Source organism: Taudactylus pleione, unplaced genomic scaffold (assembly GCF_031769625.1).
Source record: "Taudactylus pleione unplaced genomic scaffold, aTauple2 ptg000261l, whole genome shotgun sequence".
Taxonomy (NCBI): Eukaryota; Metazoa; Chordata; class Amphibia; order Anura; family Myobatrachidae; genus Taudactylus; species Taudactylus pleione.
Window position 1 is genome coordinate 2,683,698 of NW_028284663.1, and position 22,653 is coordinate 2,706,350.

Sequence of the window (22,653 nt, forward strand, 5' to 3'; positions counted from 1 at the left end):
AATGTGATAGCGGTGCTAATGATACACGTTCCCGGTATAATGTGATAGCGGTGCTTATGATACTCGTTCCCGGTATAATGTGATAGCTGTGCTAATGATACACGTTCCCGGTATAATGTGATAGCGGTGCTAATGATACACGTTCCCGGTATAATGTGATAGCGGTGCTAATGATACACGTACCTGGTATAATGTGATAGCGGTGCTAATGATACACGTACCTGGTATAATGTGATAGCGGTGCTAATGATACACGTTCCTGGTATAATGTGATAGCGGTGCTAATGATACACGTTCCTGGTATAATGTGATAGCGCACGTTCCTGGTATAATGTGATAGCGGTGCTAATGATACACGTTCCCGGTATAATGTGATAGCGGTGCTAATGGTACACGTTCCCGGTATAATGTGATAGCGGTGCTAATGGTACACGTTCCTGGTATAATGTGATAGCGGTGCTAATGATACACGTTCCCGGTATAATGTGATAGCGGTGCTAATGGTACACGTTCCTGGTATAATGTGATAGCGCCCGTTCCTGGTATAATGTGATAGCGGTGCTAATGATACAAGTTCCTGGTATAATGTGATAGCGGTGCTAATGATACACGTTCCAGGTATAATGTGATAGCGGTGCTAATGATACACGTTCCCGGTATAATGTGATAGCTGTGCTAATGATACACGTTCCAGGTATAATGTGATAGCTGTGCTAATGATACACGTTCCAGGTATAATGTGATAGCGGTGCTAATGATACACGTTCCCGGTATAATGTGATAGCGGTGCTAATGATACACGTTCCTGGTATAATGTGATAGCGGTGCTAATGATACACGTTCCCGGTATAATGTGATAGCGCACGTTCCTGGTATAATGTGATAGCGCACTTTCCTGATATAATGTGATAGCGCACGTTCCTGGTATAATGTGATAGCGGTGCTAATGGTACACGTTCCTGGTATAATGTGATAGCGGTGCTAATGATACACGTTCCCGGTATAATGTGATAGCGGTGCTAATGATACACGTTCCCGGTATAATGTGATAGCGGTGCTAATGATACACGTTCCCGGTATAATGTGATAGCGGTGCTAATGATACACGTTCCCGGTATAATGTGATAGCTGTGCTAATGATACACGTTCCCGGTATAATGTGATAGCGGTGCTAATGATACACGTTCCCGGTATAATGTGATAGCGGTGCTAATGATACACGTTCCCGGTATAATGTGATAGCGGTGCTAATGATACACGTTCCCGGTATAATGTGATAGCGGTGCTAATGATACACGTACCCGGTATAATGTGATAGCGGTGCTAATGATACACGTACCTGGTATAATGTGATAGCGGTGCTAATGATACACGTTCCTGGTATAATGTGATAACGGTGCTAATGATACACGTTCCTGGTATAATGTGATAGCGCACGTTCCTGGTATAATGTGATAGCGGTGCTAATGATACACGTTCCTGGTATAATGTGATAGCGGTGCTAATGATACACGTTCCTGGTATAATGTGATAGCGGTGCTAATGATACACTTTCCTGGTATAATGTGATAGCGGTGCTAATGATACACGTTCCCGGTATAATGTGATAGCGGTGCTAATGGTACACGTTCCCGGTATAATGTGATAGCGGTGCTAATGGTACACTTTCCCGGTATAATGTGATAGCGGTGCTAATGGTACACGTTCCTGGTATAATGTGATAGCGCACGTTCCTGGTATAATGTGATAGCGGTGCTAATGATACACGTTCCTGGTATAATGTGATAGCAGTGCTAATGATACACGTTCCTGGTATAATGTGATAGCGGTGCTAATGATACACGTTCCCGGTATAATGTGATAGCGCACGTTCCTGGTATAATGTGATAGCGGTGCTAATGATACACGTTCCTGGTATAATGTGATAGCGGTGCTAATGATACACGTTCCAGGTATAATGTGATAGCGGTGCTAATGATACACGTTCCAGGTATAATGTGATAGCTGTGCTAATGATACACGTTCCTGGTATAATGTGATAGCGGTGCTAATGATACACGTTCCCGGTATAATGTGATAGCGGTGCTAATGATACACGTACCTGGTATAATGTGATAGCGGTGCTAATGATACACGTTCCTGGTATAATGTGATAGCGGTGCTAATGATACACGTTCCTGGTATAATGTGATAGCGCACGTTCCTGGTATAATGTGATAGCGGTGCTAATGATACACGTTCCTGGTATAATGTGATAGCGGTGCTAATGATACACGTTCCTGGTATAATGTGATAGCGGTGCTAATGATACACGTTCCTGGTATAATGTGATAGCGGTGCTAATGATACACGTTCCCGGTATAATGTGATAGCGGTGCTAATGGTACACGTTCCCGGTATAATGTGATAGCGGTGCTAATGGTACACGTTCCTGGTATAATGTGATAGCGGTGCTAATGATACACGTTCCCGGTATAATGTGATAGCGGTGCTAATGATACACGTTCCTGGTATAATGTGATAGCGCCCGTTCCTGGTATAATGTGATAGCGGTGCTAATGATACACGTTCCTGGTATAATGTGATAGCGGTGCTAATGATACACGTTCCCGGTATAATGTGATAGCGCACGTTCCTGGTATAATGTGATAGCGGTGCTAATGATACACGTTCCCGGTATAATGTGATAGCGCACGTTCCTGGTATAATGTGATAGCGGTGCTAATGATACACGTTCCTGGTATAATGTGATAGCGGTGCTAATGATACACGTTCCAGGTATAATGTGATAGCGGTGCTAATGATACACGTTCCCGGTATAATGTGATAGCTGTGCTAATGATACACGTTCCAGGTATAATGTGATAGCTGTGCTAATGATACACGTTCCAGGTATAATGTGATAGCGGTGCTAATGATACACGTTCCCGGTATAATGTGATAGCGGTGCTAATGATACACGTTCCCGGTATAATGTGATAGCGGTGCTAATGATACACGTTCCTGGTATAATGTGATAGCGGTGCTAATGATACACGTTCCCGGTATAATGTGATAGCGCACTTTCCTGATATAATGTGATAGCGCACGTTCCTGGTATAATGTGATAGCGGTGCTAATGGTACACGTTCCTGGTATAATGTGATAGCGGTGCTAATGATACACGTTCCCGGTATAATGTGATAGCGGTGCTAATGATACACGTTCCCGGTATAATGTGATAGCGGTGCTAATGATACACGTTCCCGGTATAATGTGATAGCGGTGCTAATGATACACGTTCCCGGTATAATGTGATAGCTGTGCTAATGATACACGTTCCCGGTATAATGTGATAGCGGTGCTAATGATACACGTTCCCGGTATAATGTGATAGCGGTGCTAATGATACACGTTCCCGGTATAATGTGATAGCGGTGCTAATGATACACGTTCCCGGTATAATGTGATAGCGGTGCTAATGATACACGTACCCGGTATAATGTGATAGCGGTGCTAATGATACACGTACCTGGTATAATGTGATAGCGGTGCTAATGATACACGTTCCTGGTATAATGTGATAACGGTGCTAATGATACACGTTCCTGGTATAATGTGATAGCGCACGTTCCTGGTATAATGTGATAGCGGTGCTAATGATACACGTTCCTGGTATAATGTGATAGCGGTGCTAATGATACACGTTCCTGGTATAATGTGATAGCGGTGCTAATGATACACTTTCCTGGTATAATGTGATAGCGGTGCTAATGATACACGTTCCCGGTATAATGTGATAGCGGTGCTAATGATACACGTTCCCGGTATAATGTGATAGCGGTGCTAATGGTACACGTTCCCGGTATAATGTGATAGCGGTGCTAATGGTACACGTTCCCGGTATAATGTGATAGCGGTGCTAATGGTACACGTTCCTGGTATAATGTGATAGCGCACGTTCCTGGTATAATGTGATAGCGGTGCTAATGATACACGTTCCTGGTATAATGTGATAGCGGTGCTAATGATACACGTTCCAGGTATAATGTGATAGCGGTGCTAATGATACACGTTCCCGGTATAATGTGATAGCTGTGCTAATGATACACGTTCCAGGTATAATGTGATAGCGGTGCTAATGATACACGTTCCCGGTATAATGTGATAGCGGTGCTAATGATACACGTTCCCGGTATAATGTGATAGCGGTGCTAATGATACACGTTCCCGGTATAATGTGATAGCGGTGCTAATGATACACGTACCTGGTATAATGTGATAGCGGTGCTAATGATACACGTTCCCGGTATAATGTGATAGCGCACGTTCCTGGTATAATGTGATAGCGCACTTTCCTGATATAATGTGATAGCGCACGTTCCTGGTATAATGTGATAGCGGTGCTAATGGTACACGTTCCTGGTATAATGTGATAGCGGTGCTAATGATACACGTTCCTGGTATAATGTGATAGCGGTGCTAATGATGCACGTTCCTGGTATAATGTGATAGCGCACGTTCCTGGTATAATGTGATAGCGGTGCTAATGATACACGTTCCTGGTGTAATGTGATAGCGGTGCTAATGATGCACGTTCCTGGTATAATGTGATAGCGCACGTTCCAGGTATAATGTGATAGCGGTGCTAATGATACACGTTCCTGGTATAATGTGATAGCGGTGCTAATGATACACGTTCCTGGTGTAATGTGATAGCGGTGCTAATGATGCACGTTCCTGGTATAATGTGATAGCGTACGTTCCTGGTATAATGTGATAGCGGTGCTAATGATACACGTTCCCGGTATAATGTGATAGCGGTGCTAATGATACACGTTCCCGGTATAATGTGATAGCGGTGCTAATGATACACGTTCCCGGTATAATGTGATAGCGGTGCTAATGATACACGTACCTGGTATAATGTGATAGCGGTGCTAATGATACACGTTCCTGGTATGCGATAGCGCACGTTCCTGGTATAATGTGATAGCGGTGCTAATGATACACGTTCCTGGTATAATGTGATAGCGGTGCTAATGATACACGTTCCTGGTATAATGTGATAGCGGTGCTAATGATGCACGTTCCTGGTATAATGTGATAGCGCACGTTCCTGGTATAATGTGATAGCGGTGCTAATGATACACGTTCCTGGTGTAATGTGATAGCGGTGCTAATGATGCACGTTCCTGGTATAATGTGATAGCGCACGTTCCAGGTATAATGTGATAGCTGTGCTAATGATACACGTTCCTGGTATAATGTGATAGCGGTGCTAATGATACACGTTCCTGGTGTAATGTGATAGCGGTGCTAATGATGCACGTTCCTGGTATAATGTGATAGCGTACGTTCCTGGTATAATGTGATAGCGGTGCTAATGATACACGTTCCTGGTATAATGTGATAGCGGTGCTAATGATACACGTTCCCGGTATAATGTGATAGCGGTGCTAATGGTACACGTTCCTGGTATAATGTGATAGCGCACGTTCCTGGTATAATGTGATAGCGGTGCTAATGATACACGTTCCTGGTATAATGTGATAGCGGTGCTAATGATACACGTTCCTGGTATAATGTGATAGCGGTGCTAATGATACACGTTCCCGGTATAATGTGATAGCGGTGCTAATGATACACGTTCCTGGTATAATGTGATAGCGGTGCTAATGATACACGTTCCTGGTATAATGTGATAGCGGTGCTAATGATACACGTTCCTGGTATAATGTGATAGCGGTGCTAATGATACACGTTCCCGGTATAATGTGATAGCGGTGCTAATGATACACGTTCCCGGTATAATGTGATAGCTGTGCTAATGATACACGTTCCCGGTATAATGTGATAGCGGTGCTAATGATACACGTTCCAGGTATAATGTGATAGCGGTGCTAATGATACACGTTCCCGGTATAATGTGATAGCGGTGCTAATGATACGCGTTCCCGGTATAATGTGATAGCGGTGCTAATGATACGCGTTCCCGGTATAATGTGATAGCGGTGCTAATGATACACGTACCTGGTATAATGTGATAGCGGTGCTAATGATACACGTTCCTGGTATAATGTGATAGCGTACGTTCCTGGTATAATGTGATAGCGGTGCTAATGATACACGTTCCTGGTATAATGTGATAGCGGTGCTAATGATACACGTTCCTGGTATAATGTAATAGTGCTAATGATACACGTTCCTGGTATAATTTGATAGCGGTGCTAATGATACACGTTCCTGGTGTAATGTGATAGCGGTGCTAATGATGCACGTTCCTTGTATAATGTGATAGCGTACGTTCCTGGTATAATGTGATAGCGGTGCTAATGATACACGTTCCTGGTATAATGTGATAGCGGTGCTAATGATACACGTTCCCGGTATAATGTGATAGCGGTGCTAATGGTACACGTTCCCGGTATAATGTGATAGCGGTGCTAATGGTACACGTTCCTGGTATAATGTGATAGCGCACGTTCCTGGTATAATGTGATAGCGGTGCTAATGATACACGTTCCTGGTATAATGTGATAGCGGTGCTAATGATACACTTTCCTGGTATAATGTGATAGCGGTGCTAATGATACACGTTCCCGGTATAATGTGATAGCGGTGCTAATGGTACACGTTCCTGGTATAATGTGATAGCGGTGCTAATGATACACTTTCCTGGTATAATGTGATAGCGGTGCTAATGATACACGTTCCCGGTATAATGTGATAGCGGTGCTAATGGTACACGTTCCTGGTATAATGTGATAGCGGTGCTAATGATACACGTTCCTGGTATAATGTGATAGCGGTGCTAATGGTACACGTTCCCGGTATAATGTGATAGCGGTGCTAATGATACACGTTCCTGGTATAATGTGATAGCGGTGCTAATGGTACACGTTCCCGGTATAATGTGATAGCGGTGCTAATGATACACGTACCTGGTATAATGTGATAGCGCACGTTCCCGGTATAATGTGATAGCGGTGCTAATGATACACTTTCCTGGTATAATGTGATAGCGGTGCTAATGATACACGTTCCCGGTATAATGTGATAGCGGTGCTAATGATACACGTTCCTGGTATAATGTGATAGCGGTGCTAATGATACACTTTCCTGGTATAATGTGATAGCGGTGCTAATGATACACTTTCCTGGTATAATGTGATAGCGGTGCTAATGATACACGTTCCCGGTATAATGTGATAGCGGTGCTAATGATACACGTTCCTGGTATAATGTGATAGCGGTGCTAATGATACACGTTCCCGGTATAATGTGATAGCGGTGCTAATGATACACTTTCCTGGTATAATGTGATAGCGGTGCTAATGATACACGTTCCTCTGTCCTTTGATGCAGAAGAGCTAGTCACAGCAACACCATTTATTTCTGTTATTATTTAGTAACATTTTTATTTTATTTTCTGTTCCAGATATTTGATTGGTGGAGTTACCGCAGAGCAGCGCCATGAGTTGGGTGGTGGAAGAGTGGAAGGAGGGTCTGCCCACAAAGACCCTGCACAAGATACAGGAGCTGGAGGGTCAGGTAGATAAACTGAAGAAGGAGCGTCAGCAGCGGCAGTTCCAGCTGGAGTCTCTGCAGGCGGCCATCCAAAAACAGAAACAGAAGGTAGGATCACGGGAGAGAGTAATGCATGCCGACACGGGAAGGAGGATCGCGCTGACCGCGTCCTTTCCATCTGCTGTGCTCTGGCCTCAGACCGATGATCGTTTGGTTTGATGAACACACGCACAAGACGCGCTAAATTACAGCCGGCGTATGTCTTATGTTTCCTTTTCTCTTCACTTTAATAATGCGGTATTTGCCTTTTGATGTTGCTAGCGCAGAGATTGACCTCTATTTCCAATTGAACTCCAAACAAAACGCGGCGATACGTTATTTCATTATCTCACATATTCTGTTTTGGTGTATAAGTTGTGAAATGCACCACGGAGTCAACCCAAGACAGTCGGCTCATCCTGCGGCTTTTATTCATTGTGTTTTCTATGTTGTGGGTGCCCTGAACAGGTGGAGAGCGAGAAAGGAGAAGTAACTGCGCTGAAGCGAGAGAATCAGAGTTTAATAGAATTATGTGACAACATGGAGAAGACCAGACAGAGACTGACTCAGGAGCAGCAGGTGAAGGACACTCAGCTCAACATCCTGGAGGGGCAGCTCAGCGCCAGCAAGAAGCACATTGACAAGCTGGAGCTAGAACTGAAAAGGTTAGCATGCTGGGTAACATACACGTAACATGATGCTGGATGTAGTTAGCATGCAGACCTGATGCATGCATCCAACCAAATTTAATAACATCTACTTCTGCCTCTGTGGTATTTCCACCCTTAAAAGGTGCATACACACTAGACGATATGCTCCCTGAGCGATATCGTGTAGTGTGTCCCCGGCAGGCTGTGCTCAATGTCGTTCATGACATTGAGCACAGCCGCTGAACGATATCATTAGCGATATCGTTCAGCGCCGGGCTCTCTCACCCATTCCCTGACATGCAGCAACCTGACGAGGTCGTCAGGTTGGCCTGCATGTCAGCCCGATGAACGAGGATGACGAACGACCCGCGGGAACGCGCGTCGTCGTCATCGTTCATCTTTTTTGTGTTAAAAATGGACGATAAAGTGGACGACTGAACGATAACGATATCGTTATCGTTCAGTCGTCCACTTTAATCGCCCAGTGTGTACGCACCATTAGTGTCTGCGATTACTGATGTTGGTACGGAATCGGTATGAAATGCCGCCGGCCGCACGGCCGGTGGTTCGATTCCCGTCAGCGGCAGGCCGACATCAGCAGAGTTCTGAGCAGCGGAAGCCCGACAGCGCTGGAAATCCCGATCGTGGATAGGTAAGTATCCACTAACCTAACCCCCCTAACCCTAACCCTCCTTAGGGGTGCCTAACCCTAATCCCCCCTCTTAGTGCCTAACCCTAACCACCCCCTTCCCCGCTGCCTAAACCTAAGTCCCCCGGGGGGGTGCCTAACCCTAAACCTCCCTCCCCCTAGCCTAACCCTAACCCTCCCGAAAGGATGCCTAACCCTAAGTTATCAGGATGCCGGGCACCGGTCTCCCGGTGTCGGGGAAATGTGGGCGTCTAAATCTGGGATATGACAGTCGGGAAGCCGGCTGCCGGTATTTAGGCAGTCGGCTTCCCGATTGCATACCGTTGGTACATTCACACTGTTCTCCGTCACTCAAGTCCTTTCCATTGCAATGAAATCCTGTCTGTTTCTTTAATCTCAGTCTGTAGCCATTATCAAACTCCTTATACTGGGCGCATATTTTGTTAAACAAGTACCGTGACTGCGTTCCAGCTTAGATTAAGACCTTTGGGCCTGATTCAGAAATGGACAAAACCGCACACGGGAAGCCGCACACGGGAAGCCGCACACAAGCAACTGTGCAATTCCATCCATTTAAAATGCAATGCAGAAGGAGGTGTCACACACGTCCTTGCTGCATTTGCATGATCCCAGAGCTGCGACCGAGGTTGCAGCCTGGGGTCACCTTTGGAGCAATCGCGACAACTGGTCGCGATTGTTGCCGATGCTTCTTTGGCCAGGCTGCGGGAGCTAAAGCTTCCGGCAGCCCGGCTTGGTCCTGGCAGCTGGCAAGGCCAGGAAGTCAGCGTGCACCCACACAGACTCTGGCCTCGTCCCTCCGGAAAACGGGGGGGTGACGCGCCCCTTTTCCGTTAACGCTGCTAGGTAACGCTTCCGCTCCGCCTCCCAAACGCCGCAGCCTGTCAATCAGGCTGTGGCTGGGAGACACTGCAAGCGGACTCGCAGTCGGAAGGCTGCACATTCGCAGTACACTTCCTGCGCATGCGCAGTCCTCCCACCATCGGAGATGTATGCTAACCCGATGGTTAGTGCCCATCTCTGAATCCGGCCCTTTGTGTCCTGGTAGCACAGATTAGATTGTATTGATGCCAGTGGTGATGGGCAGCTGTGTGCAGAGCACTGTGGGCCCAATTCAGCAGGAGGAGATTTCCTGGCCTCTTTCCCCATCTGCGATGACCGGTCTGCGTGACCACGTGGTCACTCAGCTGGCCAGGGATGCAGGTCAGATCATTAATGCATGCAGGCGGCATGACGGAATTGCAAAGCTGCTTGTGTGTAGTTTTATAATACCGTCCGCTACTGAACCACCACCAGTGTGTGAAAGCAGAGATTCGGATAATCGCTATAGTTATACAAACTCATTAGTTAGATGCACTAAAAAGTGTGTCTAACCAATAGTAGAAAACAGGTCTGTAATTCTAGTTATGTAAGAAACCGTTTGCATCTATTCTATCCGGTTGAGTCTACAGTCCCTTAATGGCTACTGCGCATAGTGTGTGGTGTCTCCTAGGATGAGTGTTCTCTGATAAATCTGTAACACTTCTATCTGCCCTGATATTCTTACTCCTGCAGTCGTCATGGGCTGGGACAAGCAGGAGTTCTATGATCGTGGTAGAATTTCTGTCATTCCTTATATAGATGTAACAATATGAATATTCTTTCTTGCGATGGATATTTTTAGATGAAAGGTGGTTTATATCCGCTTCCTAAATAAATGTATATTTCATGTAATATGGACTCACAATCTACAGTGCTATCCTCTAATTTGGTAGTGTTCGACCAAAGTGGTTTATTGTATAATTGTGCTGACCAAAAAACTACAGATCATTCTGCATAGTTCTGGTCCTGTGCTTAAACATGGATATCCTTAAAACGTGTACTGTTATGGCGGCGTTTGGGAAACTCTGGCCTAGTGGCTTAGAGAGATGCAGACGATATTGTATATGAAGTCATTGGTGGCCTGTCCAGCTCCGGCAGCAGAGCAGTAACCAAAACAGACACCTTTGTTTGCTGATAGTCTGCACCGAGGGATAACACAAACCTTATATATATCTTATATTATATTATATTATTGTAATTTATTTCACTCTTCTGGGCACAAATAGTCCATGTATTTTGTAGCCACTGTCCTGCTACCAATATGCCAGTATATATTGTGTCCTTACCGAATGTCTCTGTTATACAGGTATAAGAATGATTTGGAGAGAAGCCAGCAATCGTTTAATGCCGGGGACATGTCTGTCTGTGTTACTCCTCAGAAAAGTGTTACTGTCTCATTTACACCCGTTAAGTTCAATGGTAACTGTAATTCTCCCTTTTTTACTGGCATTTAAATCGCTACTTAAGAAGAACATCTGTAACGCAATCCATTTGTTTTTCAGATCCTAAGTACGAGGAACTGCAGGAGAAGTACAGCGCTGAGCTGGAAGAGAGGAAGAGGCTGGAAACTGAGTTAAAAGTCCTTCACATTAAAGTAAGAATAAGCCCCAATACTAATTATTATATATATACTCATATTCGTGTTGTAAAATTAGATGAATTAAATCACTTTTCCCAGATTATTCCACTTGATACCACCCCTAATAAATAAAGATATATATATATATATATATTTCTACTTCAGGGTCCATAGGGGTCCACAGGGTGACCTTGGGGTATAGCTGGATCCTGGATCCTCGGGCACCACGGAGTTAAAGCTTTCAGCTGCTCCCTGGATGCACTTGGGTCCAACCTCCCCTATACCCCGCCCCCGAGCCACAGGCACCTCAGTTTTAGATGGTGCCCGGCCGGAGTCGGGTCACCCTGCGGGGTGGGCTGCTGGAGCAGCCCCCTAAAGCTTTTAATTTTTTATTTAACTTAGTTAAATTTATTTATTTATTTTTTACTACAGTTTTTCTACAGAGCGGCAGCGCTGGGCTGTCTGTACAGACGCCCACGCTGCCGCTCCTTCTCCCTGCTGGCGCCGCGACGCCAGCACTGAACTGGGGATCGCGGCGGGGGAAGCCAGAGTCTGTACTAGCCGGACTCTGGCTTCCCCCGGGACTGCTGCCGGAAGACGCCGGGGAGATCAGGTAAGCCGCGCACCGCTGATTAGCGGCGGTGCGCGGGTTCCTTTCAAATGCAGTCCCATGCCCCCGGTCTAGGGGACAGACCGGGGGCGCTAGCGGTGGCGGCGGGCCCCCCCCTCCAGCGGAGGCATACCCCGCCAGACCACTAGACCACCAGGGTTAATATCGCGGCAAGCGGGATGCCGGCAACCCGGGGGTTAATATGCTAGCCAGGGGAGGAAGCCTTCCCTGTCTAGCGGCTCCTCCCCTCAGCTCAGCGCGCCTTTCAGCTCGTAGTCTGGCGTCGCTGAGCTGCAGCTACTCGGCCACTCCTCCTCTGAGGTCTCCAGCGGCCATTTTCTTACTGGCAGCGTGGATACTCTCAGGGAGCACGCGGACCGGTCCCCCTGTGTACCTCTCCCCTGCAGAAGGACAGTGTACACAGCGCTATTGCCCTCCCAGACACTGAATCTGGGAGGTTGATTGTAGTGGAAAGGTGCAGTGAGTATATCTTCCTGCATGGTATGTGACTTTTGCTAGTGCTGCCTGTCTGTGTCTTTTTTCTACTTACTGTCAGCCTATACCTATCCCTTTCCTTCTCCTACAAGCCCTACAGGTGTGCGGGGGAAGGGTGTTTCTACTGACCTCACCTATATAGATCACGTATTGGTGAGGTCCGTCACATACAGTTGTGTGCTACACGGTGCCATATTGTGGGCTGTTGTCCAGCACACGGGTGAGTGCGCACGTTTTCTTCCAACGTCATGTCCGAGGAGGAGATTGAGCACTCCGGGGCTCCAGCATTGTTCTCCTGCAGGCGCTGTTCTGCAGGAGTGGATAGGGAGGATTTGTCACAGGACGGCCTGTGTGGACGGTGCCAGGCGCTCCCTGGTATGTCTAAACCTCCCATGTCGCAGGAGCCACCATGGGCGATGTTTTCCCAGGTGCTGGTGTCCATCGCGGACCGTCTGTCGGTCCCGACTGCCGCCCCTACTAGGGCGTTGCCCCTGCCTGCCATTCCCCGGGTGTCCCACAATTATTGCAGACTCCCCCGGGGTCTCAGCCTGTTGGTCCCTATGCGGGGTTGCCAATGTATATTCAGTCCACCCCTGTGGCACAGCAGGCTGTGGTGCCGTTTCAGGCTCCTGTGGCAGCTCCTCCACCCTGGGTGGATGCGCTTTCCCACACTGTCCAAGATTTGGCGGCAACATCTTCGGCTTTTCAGTCGATGTTGCGCAGTGATGTGCCCTCCAGGGCGTCTAAACGCTCAGTCATGGCGCAGGCTGCGCATCTTCCGGATTCTGAGGTGTCCTCGGATGATGGTAAGGTGCAGGATGACTCTGCCTCCGATGCCTCAGTCCAGGAGGTAGACAGTAAGTCTTCCATCAATGTGCGGGCTCTGGTTAAGCCGGTGCAGGCCATTCTTCTGATTGAGGATGAGGCACCCGCTCCCAAGTCGAGGTATCCTAGTTTTGAAAGAGCTAAGGTTACTTCTGCAGCGTTCCCCTTGTCTGATCAGTTGACTGATCACATGGCGGTGGCCTGGCAGACACCCAGTAAGCGTTTCCTGCCACAGAAACGCTTGGCGTCCAATTATCCATTCCCGGAGGCGCATTGTAAGAAATAGGAAATTCCGCCTGCAGTCGATTCCCATGTAACACGCCTCATCAGGAGTGCTACTTTGCCATTGCCGTCTATATCCTCGCTGAAGGATCCTACGGACAGGAAGGTGGAGACTTGTTTAAAGTCTATTTATTCTCTCTCAGGGGCGGTAGCCCGGCCATCCATGGCCATCTCCTGGGTGGCCAAGGCCATTGAGGGGTGGGCCAACGCCTTGGAGGACGCGTTTACGGATGAAGCTCCGGACGTCCAGAGGGCGTTGTTAGGACAGATGAGAGATGCCGCCTCCTACAATGGAGAAGCATCTTTGGATGCTAGCCTGTTGACCTCTAGGGTTTCGGCGGCAGCAGTGTCTGCTCGTAGATCCTTGTGGTTGCGGTCTTGGAGAGCAGACGCGGATTCAAAGAAAGGCTTGGAGGCCTTACCTTTTAATGGAGAATTACTATTTGGTCTGGACCTGGACAAAATAGTAGATACCCTGGCGAAATCCAAGTCAGCCTTCCTCCCTTCAGCTACTACACCTGCTAAGGTCCGGAGCTCGGCCTTTCGTTCCTTTCGGGTTCAGGGCAAGGCAAAGGGTCAGTCCTTCCCGAGGCAGTCCGCACCCAAGACCGCCTCAAAGCCAAAGAAGCAAGCCTGGAGTGCTAGGCGCCCTTCTTCCAAGCCAGAAGATAAGCCTTCTGCGTGATGGGACGGGCCTCCCTCTGGGGGACCCCAGAGTGGGAGGCTGACTTCTTCAATTCGCCCAGTGCTGGCACAATACCACCACGGATGCCTGGGTGCGAGAAGTGGTCTCCCTGGGGTACGCCCTGTCTTTTCGGCACAGGCCGCCTTGCCAGTTTTTTTTGCACAAGTCCTTCTCAGGACAAAACCAAGGCCTTGCAGGTTCAGGAAGCCATAGAGGCCTTGCTGACGTCGGGGGTCATTATACCCGTACCACAGTCTCAACGTGGGATGGGGTATTACTCTACGCTGTTTCTGGTGCAGAAACCCAATGGCTCTCATCGCCCCATCCTCAATTTGAAGTCCCTGAACAGGTTTCTCAGGGTTCCCAAATTCAGGATGGAAACTTTGCGTTCCATCATTCTGGCGATGGAACCGGGGGATTATATGGTCTCCCTGGATATCCAGGACGCCTACCTCCATGTGCCTATAGCAACATCGCACCAACAGTTTCTGCGGTTTGCTATTCTCCACAACCACTACCAATTCAGGGCTCTACCCTTTGGTCTCTCCTCGGCACCAAGGGTATTTACCAAGGTGATGGCGGTCATGGCGGCTCACCTTCGGAGCCAGGGGATACGGTTGCTACCGTATCTAGACGACCTCCTCTTGCTGGCAAGCTCCCCGGAGGTACTGATCCAGCATCTCCACCTGACGGTCGCTTGTCTACAGGCGCACGGCTGGTTGATCAACTGGAAGAAGTCCTCCCTCATCCCATCACAGCGGATGGTTCATTTGGGGACCCTGCTGGACTCTCGTCAGCAACGGATTTTTCTGACTCCAGAGAAGGTCTCCTCCTTACAGCTGCGGATTCACGGCTGTCTGAGCAGTGGCATAGTGTCGGTGCACTCAGCGATGAGAGTTTTGGGGTCCATGGTGTCGGCATTCGACATGGTGGAGTTTGCCCAGTTCCATTCCAGGCCCTGCAGGGGCTAATTCTTTCGGAATGGAACGGATTGCCACACAGGATCCGCTCTCAGATGCTGGTGTTGTTCTCGGAGGTGCGTCTGTCCCTAGCCTGGTGGCTGCAGACAGCTCATCTCCTAGAGGGGCGCCCCTTTTGGATCCCGGAATGGGTTCTGCTCACGACAGATGCCAGTCTTGGGGTTGGGGGGCGGTGACAGGCTCCTTGTCACTTCAGGGTCGTTGGTCGGCGGAGGAAGCGATTCTTCCCATCAACATCCTGGAACTGCGGGCAGTATACAGAGCCCTGCAGTCGTCCGGCACCGCTCTTCACGGAAGGGCCGTTCAGGTGCAGTCAGACAACGCCACCACGGTGGCGTACATCAATCACCAGGGAGGGACTCGCAGTCGAGCTGCGATGTCGGAGGTGTCCCGCGTCCTGGCTTGGGCGGAGCGCTATCTTGCAGCTCTCTCGGCAGTTTTCATCCCAGGAGTCCTCAATTGGGAGGCAGACTTCCTCAGCCGTTACGACGTGCATCCCGGGGAATGGTCGCTTCATCCAGAAGTATTCCAACTACTCGTGGACAAGTGGGGGCTGCCAGAGCTGGACCTGATGGCGTCCCGTCACAATCACAAGCTGCCCGTGTACGGGTCAAGGACAAGGGACGCAGGCGCAAGTCTGATAGACGCGCTGTCGGTGAGATGGCTGTTTCAGCTGGCTTACTTGTTCCCTCCAATATCTCTGCTGCCTCGGGTCCTGCGCAAGTTCAAACAGGACGGAGGCACACTGATCCTGGTGGCCCCAGCGTGGCCCAGAAGGCCGTGGTACTCCGATCTGCGGAGCTTGTCCATCGACGCTCCGTTCCTCCTACCTCAACGGCGGGACCTGTTGTCTCAGGGGCCCTGTCTTCACCCGGATCTGAGTCGACTATCTTTGACGGCGTGGCTCTTGAGACAGCCGTCCTGAGGTCTCGGGGCTTTTCTAGCTCCGTTATTACCACCATGCTGAGGGCGCGCAAGCCTGCTTCCGCGAGGATCTATCACAGAGTGTGGCACACTTTCTTTCAGTGGTGCGAAGCCAGAAACTATGATCCCCAGGTGTTCCGGGTTTCGCGTATTCTGGCTTTCCTTCAGTCGGGTTTGGACTTAGGATTACGTCTTTCCTCGCTGAAGGTGCTCGTGTCTGCTCTGTCGGTGTGGTTCCAGCGCAGGATCGCTGCTAGGCCGGACGTACACACCTTTTTCCAGGGAGTTTTGAGAATCCAGCCTCCCTTTGTGCCACCTGTGGCCCGTGGGATTTGGCGGTGGTTCTTCGGGCCTTACAGGGTCCGCCTTTTGAGCCCTTGGAGTCAGTGGAGCTCAAGTGGCTAACTTTTAAAACTGTTTCCTCTTGGCAATTGCTTCTGCCAGGAGGGTTTCAGATTTGGGGGCGCTTTCTTGTCGTCCCCCTTTTCTGATTTTTCATCAGGACAGAGCGGTGCTTCGCACTCGTCCTGATTTCCTGCCTAAGGTGGTTTCCAGGTTCCACATTAATCAGGAAATTGTTGTACCAGCCTTTCAGTCGCCTGATCTTTCGGCTGGGGAGACTTCCTTAGACGTCCGTGCACTCCAGGTTTATGTGGACCGGACTAGTTCTGTGAGGAAGTCGGATTCTTTGTTTATCCTCTTTGGTTTTCACAAGAGGGGTTGGCCTGCCAACAAACAGACTCTAGCCCGTTGGCTTCGTTCTGTTATTATTGAGGCTTATATGCAGGAGGGTTTACCTGTTCCAGCCTCTGTTAAGGCTCATTCCACTCGGTCTGTGGGTCCCTCTTGGGCTGCTAGCCGTGGCGCCTCTGCTGTTCAGCTCTGTAAGGCGGCCACCTGGTCTTCCATTCAGACCTTTTTGAGGTTCTATGCGTTTGACACCTTTGCCTCTCAGGATGCATCCTTTGGGCGCCGGGTTCTCCTATCAGCACAGGAGCGTCCCCGCCCTTAGTTGGACTGCTTTGGGACATCCCCAAGGTCACCCTGTGGACCCCTATGGACCCTGAAGTAGAAAACAAGAGATATGGTAAGAACTTACCTTTGTTATCTCTGTTTCTACGAAGTCCATAGGGTCCACAGGGCACCCGCCCTGACGCACCTGTCTTCATATGGGCTGTGTGACTGGTCACCGGTTTTCCGTCTCCCGTTTCTGTGAGTATGGTTCTTGTGTGTTCCAGTCTTCCTTCTCTCTGTTTCGTCTCCTCCTCCGGCCTGGGCTGCTTACCAACTGAGGTGCCTGTGGCTCGGGGGCGGGGTATAGGGGAGGTTGGACCCAAGTGCATCCTGGGAGCAGCTGAAAGCTTTAACTCCGTGGTGCCCGAGGATCCAGGATCCAGCTATACCCCAAGGTCACCCTGTGGACCCTATGGACTTCGTAGAAACAGAGATAATAAAGGTAAGTTCTTACCATATCTCTTGTTATTTGGGGCAGTGACTGGGTCAGATGTGGTGATAGAGCTGCGCAGTGCTTCTCTGGCTGTGTATTAGGGGCGGTGACTGGGTCAGATGTGGTGATAGAGCTGTGCAGTGGTTCTCTGGCTGTGTATTTGGGGCAGTGACTGGGTCAGATGTGGTGATAGAGCTGCGCAGTGGTTCTCTGGCTGTGTATTTGGGGCGGTGACTGGGTCAGATGTGGTGATAGAGCTGCGCAGTGGTTCTCTGGCTGTGTATTTGGGGTAGTGACTTGGTCAGATGTGGTGATAGAGCTGCGCAGTGGTTCTCTGGCTGTGTATTTGGGGCAGTGACTGGATCAGATGTGGTGATAGAGCTGCGCAGTGGTTCTCTGGCTGTGTATTTGGGGCAGTGACTGGGTCAGATGTGGTGATAGAGCTGCGCAGTGGTTCTCTGGCTGTGTATTAGGGGCAGTGACTGGGTCAGATGTGGTGATAGAGCTGCGCAGTGGTTCTCTGGCTGTGTATTTGGGGCAGTGACTGGGTCAGATGTGGTGATAGAGCTGCGCAGTGCTTCTCTGGCTGTGTATTAGGGGCAGTGACTGGGTCAGATGTGGTGATAGAGCTGCGCAGTGGTTCTCTGGCTGTGTATTTGGGGCAGTGACTGGGTCAGATGTGGTGATAGAGCTGCGCAGTGGTTCTCTGGCTGTGTATTTGGGGCGGTGACTGGGTCAGATGTGGTGATAGAGCTGCGCAGTGGTTCTCTGGCTGTGTATTTGGGGCGGTGACTGGGTCAGATGTGGTGATAGAGCTGCGCAGTGGTTCTCTGGCTGTGTATTTGGGGCAGTGACTGGGTCAGATGTGATTATAATCTGGTATATTTAGAAGTATAATCTCTGGCGACGGTAACTAAGATGGAGGAGTGTCCATACGTGCTGCGCCTAAGACTATTTTGCGGTTGTTTATATAATCACACCACTTGTGCATTATAACTGTTCTGTTACCTAATGTATAACGGCCAATGCTTCACTTGGAACCTTTTATGTTTCCTTCTCCAGATGGTGAACCAGTCTTCTCAGCCCTCTTCGCAAAACCCCATAAATCACCGCGACATTGCACGACACCAGTCCTCCTCCTCTGTGTTCCCTTGGCAACAAGAGCCGACACCAGGCCGCGCGTCATCCAGCAGCCGTGACTCTTCACTTAAGAGGAGTTTCCCTGCAACCCAGTGTCCATGGGAACAAGAGGAGACGCCAAGCAAAAGAAGCTTTAAACCGGAGAGTGGGAACCGAAGTTTCTGCGACTCCTATAACAATTCAGCAAACGAGCAACTTAAGAACCAAAATCAAGGTGATCTTCATATTTGTGGCTTTTCCCCCATACTTTGTAAATCTTGTAGTTGTCACCTCTTTACCTCTTTCTCTGTAGAGACCTTTGCTAGATGCCTGAAGCTTCTCTCCAATATGCATTTGGTGCATGAGTCTGGATGAGTCCTTAAGCACTGATAGTCTGGCTGTCCTATGTCTGAGCTGACCACATCTTCTGCTGTGAGCTAGCACTGATAGTCTGGCTGTCCTATGTCTGAGCTGACCCACTTCTGCTGTGAGCTAGCACTGATAGTCTGGCTGTCCTATGTCTGAGCTGACCACATCTTCTGCTGTGAGCTAGCACTGATAGTCTGGCTGTCCTATGTCTGAGCTGACCCACTTCTGCTGTGAGCTAGCACTGATAGTCTGGCTGTCCTATGTCTGCGCTGACCCACTTCTGCTGTGAGCTAGCACTGATAGTCTGGCTGTCCTATGTCTGTGCTGACCCACTTCTGCTGTGAGCTAGCACTGATAGTCTGGCTGTCCTATGTCTGAGCTGACCACATCTTCTGCTGTGAGCTAGCACTGATAGTCTGGCTGTCCTATGTCTGCGCTGACCCACTTCTGCTGTGAGCTAGCACTGATAGTCTGGCTGTCCTATGTCTGTGCTGACCCACTTCTGCTGTGAGCTAGCACTGATAGTCTGGCTGTCCTATGTCTGAGCTGACCCACTTCTGCTGTGAGCTAGCACTGATAGTCTGGCTGTCCTATGTCTGCGCTGACCCACTTCTGCTGTGAGCTAGCACTGATAGTCTGGCTGTCCTATGTCTGTGCTGACCCACTTCTGCTGTGAGCTAGCACTGATAGTCTGGCTGTCCTATGTCTGAGCTGACCACATCTTCTGCTGTGAGCTAGCACTGATAGTCTGGCTGTCCTATGTCTGCGCTGACCCACTTCTGCTGTGAGCTAGCACTGATAGTCTGGCTGTCCTATGTCTGTGCTGACCCACTTCTGCTGTGAGCTAGCACTGATAGTCTGGCTGTCCTATGTCTGTGCTGACCCACTTCTGCTGTGAGCTAGCACTGATAGTCTGGCTGTCCTATGTCTGAGCTGACCCACTTCTGCTGTGAGCTAGCACTGATAGTCTGGCTGTCCTATGTCTGTGCTGACCCACTTCTGCTGTGAGCTAGCACTGATAGTCTGGCTGTCCTATGTCTGAGCTGACCCACTTCTGCTGTGAGCTAGCACTGATAGTCTGGTTGTCCTATGTCTGAGCTGACCCACTTCTGCTGTGAGCTAGCACTGATAGTCTGGCTGTCCTATGTCTGTGCTGACCCACTTCTGCTGTGAGCTAGCACTGATAGTCTGGCTGTCCTATGTCTGAGCTGACCCACTTCTGCTGTGAGCTAGCACTGATAGTCTGGCTGTCCTATGTCTGAGCTGACCCACTTCTGCTGTGAGCTAGCACTGATAGTCTGGCTGTCCTATGTCTGTGCTGACCCACTTCTGCTGTGAGCTAGCACTGATAGTCTGGCTGTCCTATGTCTGAGCTGACCCACTTCTGCTGTGAGCTAGCACTGATAGTCTGGCTGTCCTATGTCTGAGCTGACCCACTTCTGCTGTGAGCTAGCACTGATAGTCTGGCTGTCCTATGTCTGAGCTGACCCACTTCTGCTGTGAGCTAGCACTGATAGTCTGGCTGTCCTATGTCTGAGCTGACCACATCTTCTGCTGTGAGCTAGCACTGATAGTCTGGCTGTCCTATGTCTGAGCTGACCCACTTCTGCTGTGAGCTAGCACTGATAGTCTGGCTGTCCTATGTCTGCGCTGACCCACTTCTGCTGTGAGCTAGCACTGATAGTCTGGCTGTCCTATGTCTGTGCTGACCCACTTCTGCTGTGAGCTAGCACTGATAGTCTGGCTGTCCTATGTCTGAGCTGACCCACTTCTGCTGTGAGCTAGCACTGATAGTCTGGCTGTCCTATGTCTGAGCTGACCCACTTCTGCTGTGAGCTAGCACTGATAGTCTGGTTGTCCTATGTCTGAGCTGACCCACTTCTGCTGTGAGCTAGCACTGATAGTCTGGCTGTCCTATGTCTGAGCTGACCCACTTCTGCTGTGAGCTAGCACTGATAGTCTGGCTGTCCTATGTCTGAGCTGACCCACTTCTGCTGTGAGCTAGCACTGATAGTCTGGCTGTCCTATGTCTGAGCTGACCCACTTCTGCTGTGAGCTAGCACTGATAGTCTGGCTGTCCTATGTCTGAGCTGACCCACTTCTGCTGTGCGGAAGCACTGAATGGGCCCACTCATATGCTACTAATAAGTTAGTGTGCCAGGTGGGTTGGATGAATATTTACTATGAACACGAATGCTGGCTTCACCATAACTGTCCTAACTTCTTACATAGCAGAGAATCCTTTCATCTGACTTTTTTAATTTAAAACACAGCTGCCGTAGCCGCAATAGGATGCGAGCGGTAGTGCAGGTTTAGGGTACAACCCCACCAAGCCTCATGTACTGTTCAGTGGTCTTCTCACTATCACCGAACTGAAGTGGGTGCGCCACTGTGGATGGAAGGAGCTGATGGCTCTCGGGGCCGGTAGTCCCAGCCTATCCTAGTTATACAAGTAGATGGGACAGGAGAGTATTGTAACCTGTTGCTTCAGTTCTATCAGTTAAATTATATATATCTGACCTAAAGTGTAAATCTGCTCAGTTTATACCGTCTGTCATGGCTGTCAGTGCCGGCTTCCCCCCAGCTGGGATCTGGTAAACGTGGTGTTGACCCCCTAATGTAACAGTGACTAATTCTGCATAATGTTCTCAAAGCTAGTTCTATGGTTACTAATTATAATGGATTTAATTCCCTTCACAGAGCTGAGATCCAAAGTTACCGAGCTGGAGCTGCAGCTACAAGTTCAAGAAAAAGAGCTGAAAAATCACCTTCACAAACTCCAGGAGACTCGGACCCTGTTAGAGAAGTCCCAGGCCGAGCTGGCGGAGAGAGACAAAGCCCTGACTAAGAGCCGCGACGACTTTGCCCGGGTTACGGCGCAGCTCGAGCAGTCTGCAGACAAGGTACCTGGCATATGCATGTGGCTCTAGGTCCCCACCGACAGATGGCGTCAGGTAGACCTAATGGTAATTGTACTCCAGCATTGCTACCAGTTGTACCACTTGCGTACAGTATTTACTATACCTCCCCTTGCTAGCAGTACACTGGCCTGTTATCGCTTAGATCTACACTGGTCCCACTATAAAGTTTGCCTGAAATCTAATGTTTGCCTGATTGCGTATCTGTATGTGAGTCAGCGACCCTTATTGAGACTAGTGTTAATGGCTAGTAATAGTATATACTGTATGTCTGGTATTAATGGCTAGTAATAGTACATACTGTATGTCTGGTATTAATGGCTAGTAATAGTACATAGTGTATGTCTGGTGTTAATGGCTAGTAATAGTATATACTGTATGTCTGGTATTAATGGCTAGTAATAGTACATACTGTATGTCTGGTATTAATGGCTAGTAATAGTACATACTGTATGTCTGGTATTAATGGCTAGTAATAGTACATACTGTATGTCTGGTATTAATGGCTAGTAATAGTACATACTGTATGTCTGGTATTAATGGCTAGTAATAGTACATACTGTATGTCTGGTATTAATGGCTAGTAATAGTACATACTGTATGTCTGGTATTAATGGCTAGTAATAGTATATACTGTATGTCTGGTATTAATGGCTAGTAATAGTACATAGTGTATGTCTGGTATTAATGGCTA

General features: G+C 48.9%; 1 protein-coding gene across 2 annotated transcripts in view; it reads left to right on the top strand.

The window, feature by feature from the left end:
• The window catches only part of CENPF (centromere protein F), a 96,873-nt gene that overhangs the window by 5,308 nt on the left and 68,912 nt on the right, over nt 1–22,653 (top strand). For both annotated transcript variants that reach the window (XM_088481052.1, XM_088481053.1), the window contains exons 2-7: nt 7,421–7,617; nt 8,017–8,213; nt 11,033–11,145; nt 11,229–11,320; nt 18,616–18,907; nt 21,742–21,944. In XM_088481052.1, coding sequence (XP_088337178.1) covers nt 7,456–7,617; nt 8,017–8,213; nt 11,033–11,145; nt 11,229–11,320; nt 18,616–18,907; nt 21,742–21,944 — 1,059 coding nt within the window. In that variant the 5' untranslated portion in view covers nt 7,421–7,455. The remainder of the gene's footprint in view (nt 1–7,420; nt 7,618–8,016; nt 8,214–11,032; nt 11,146–11,228; nt 11,321–18,615; nt 18,908–21,741; nt 21,945–22,653) is intronic.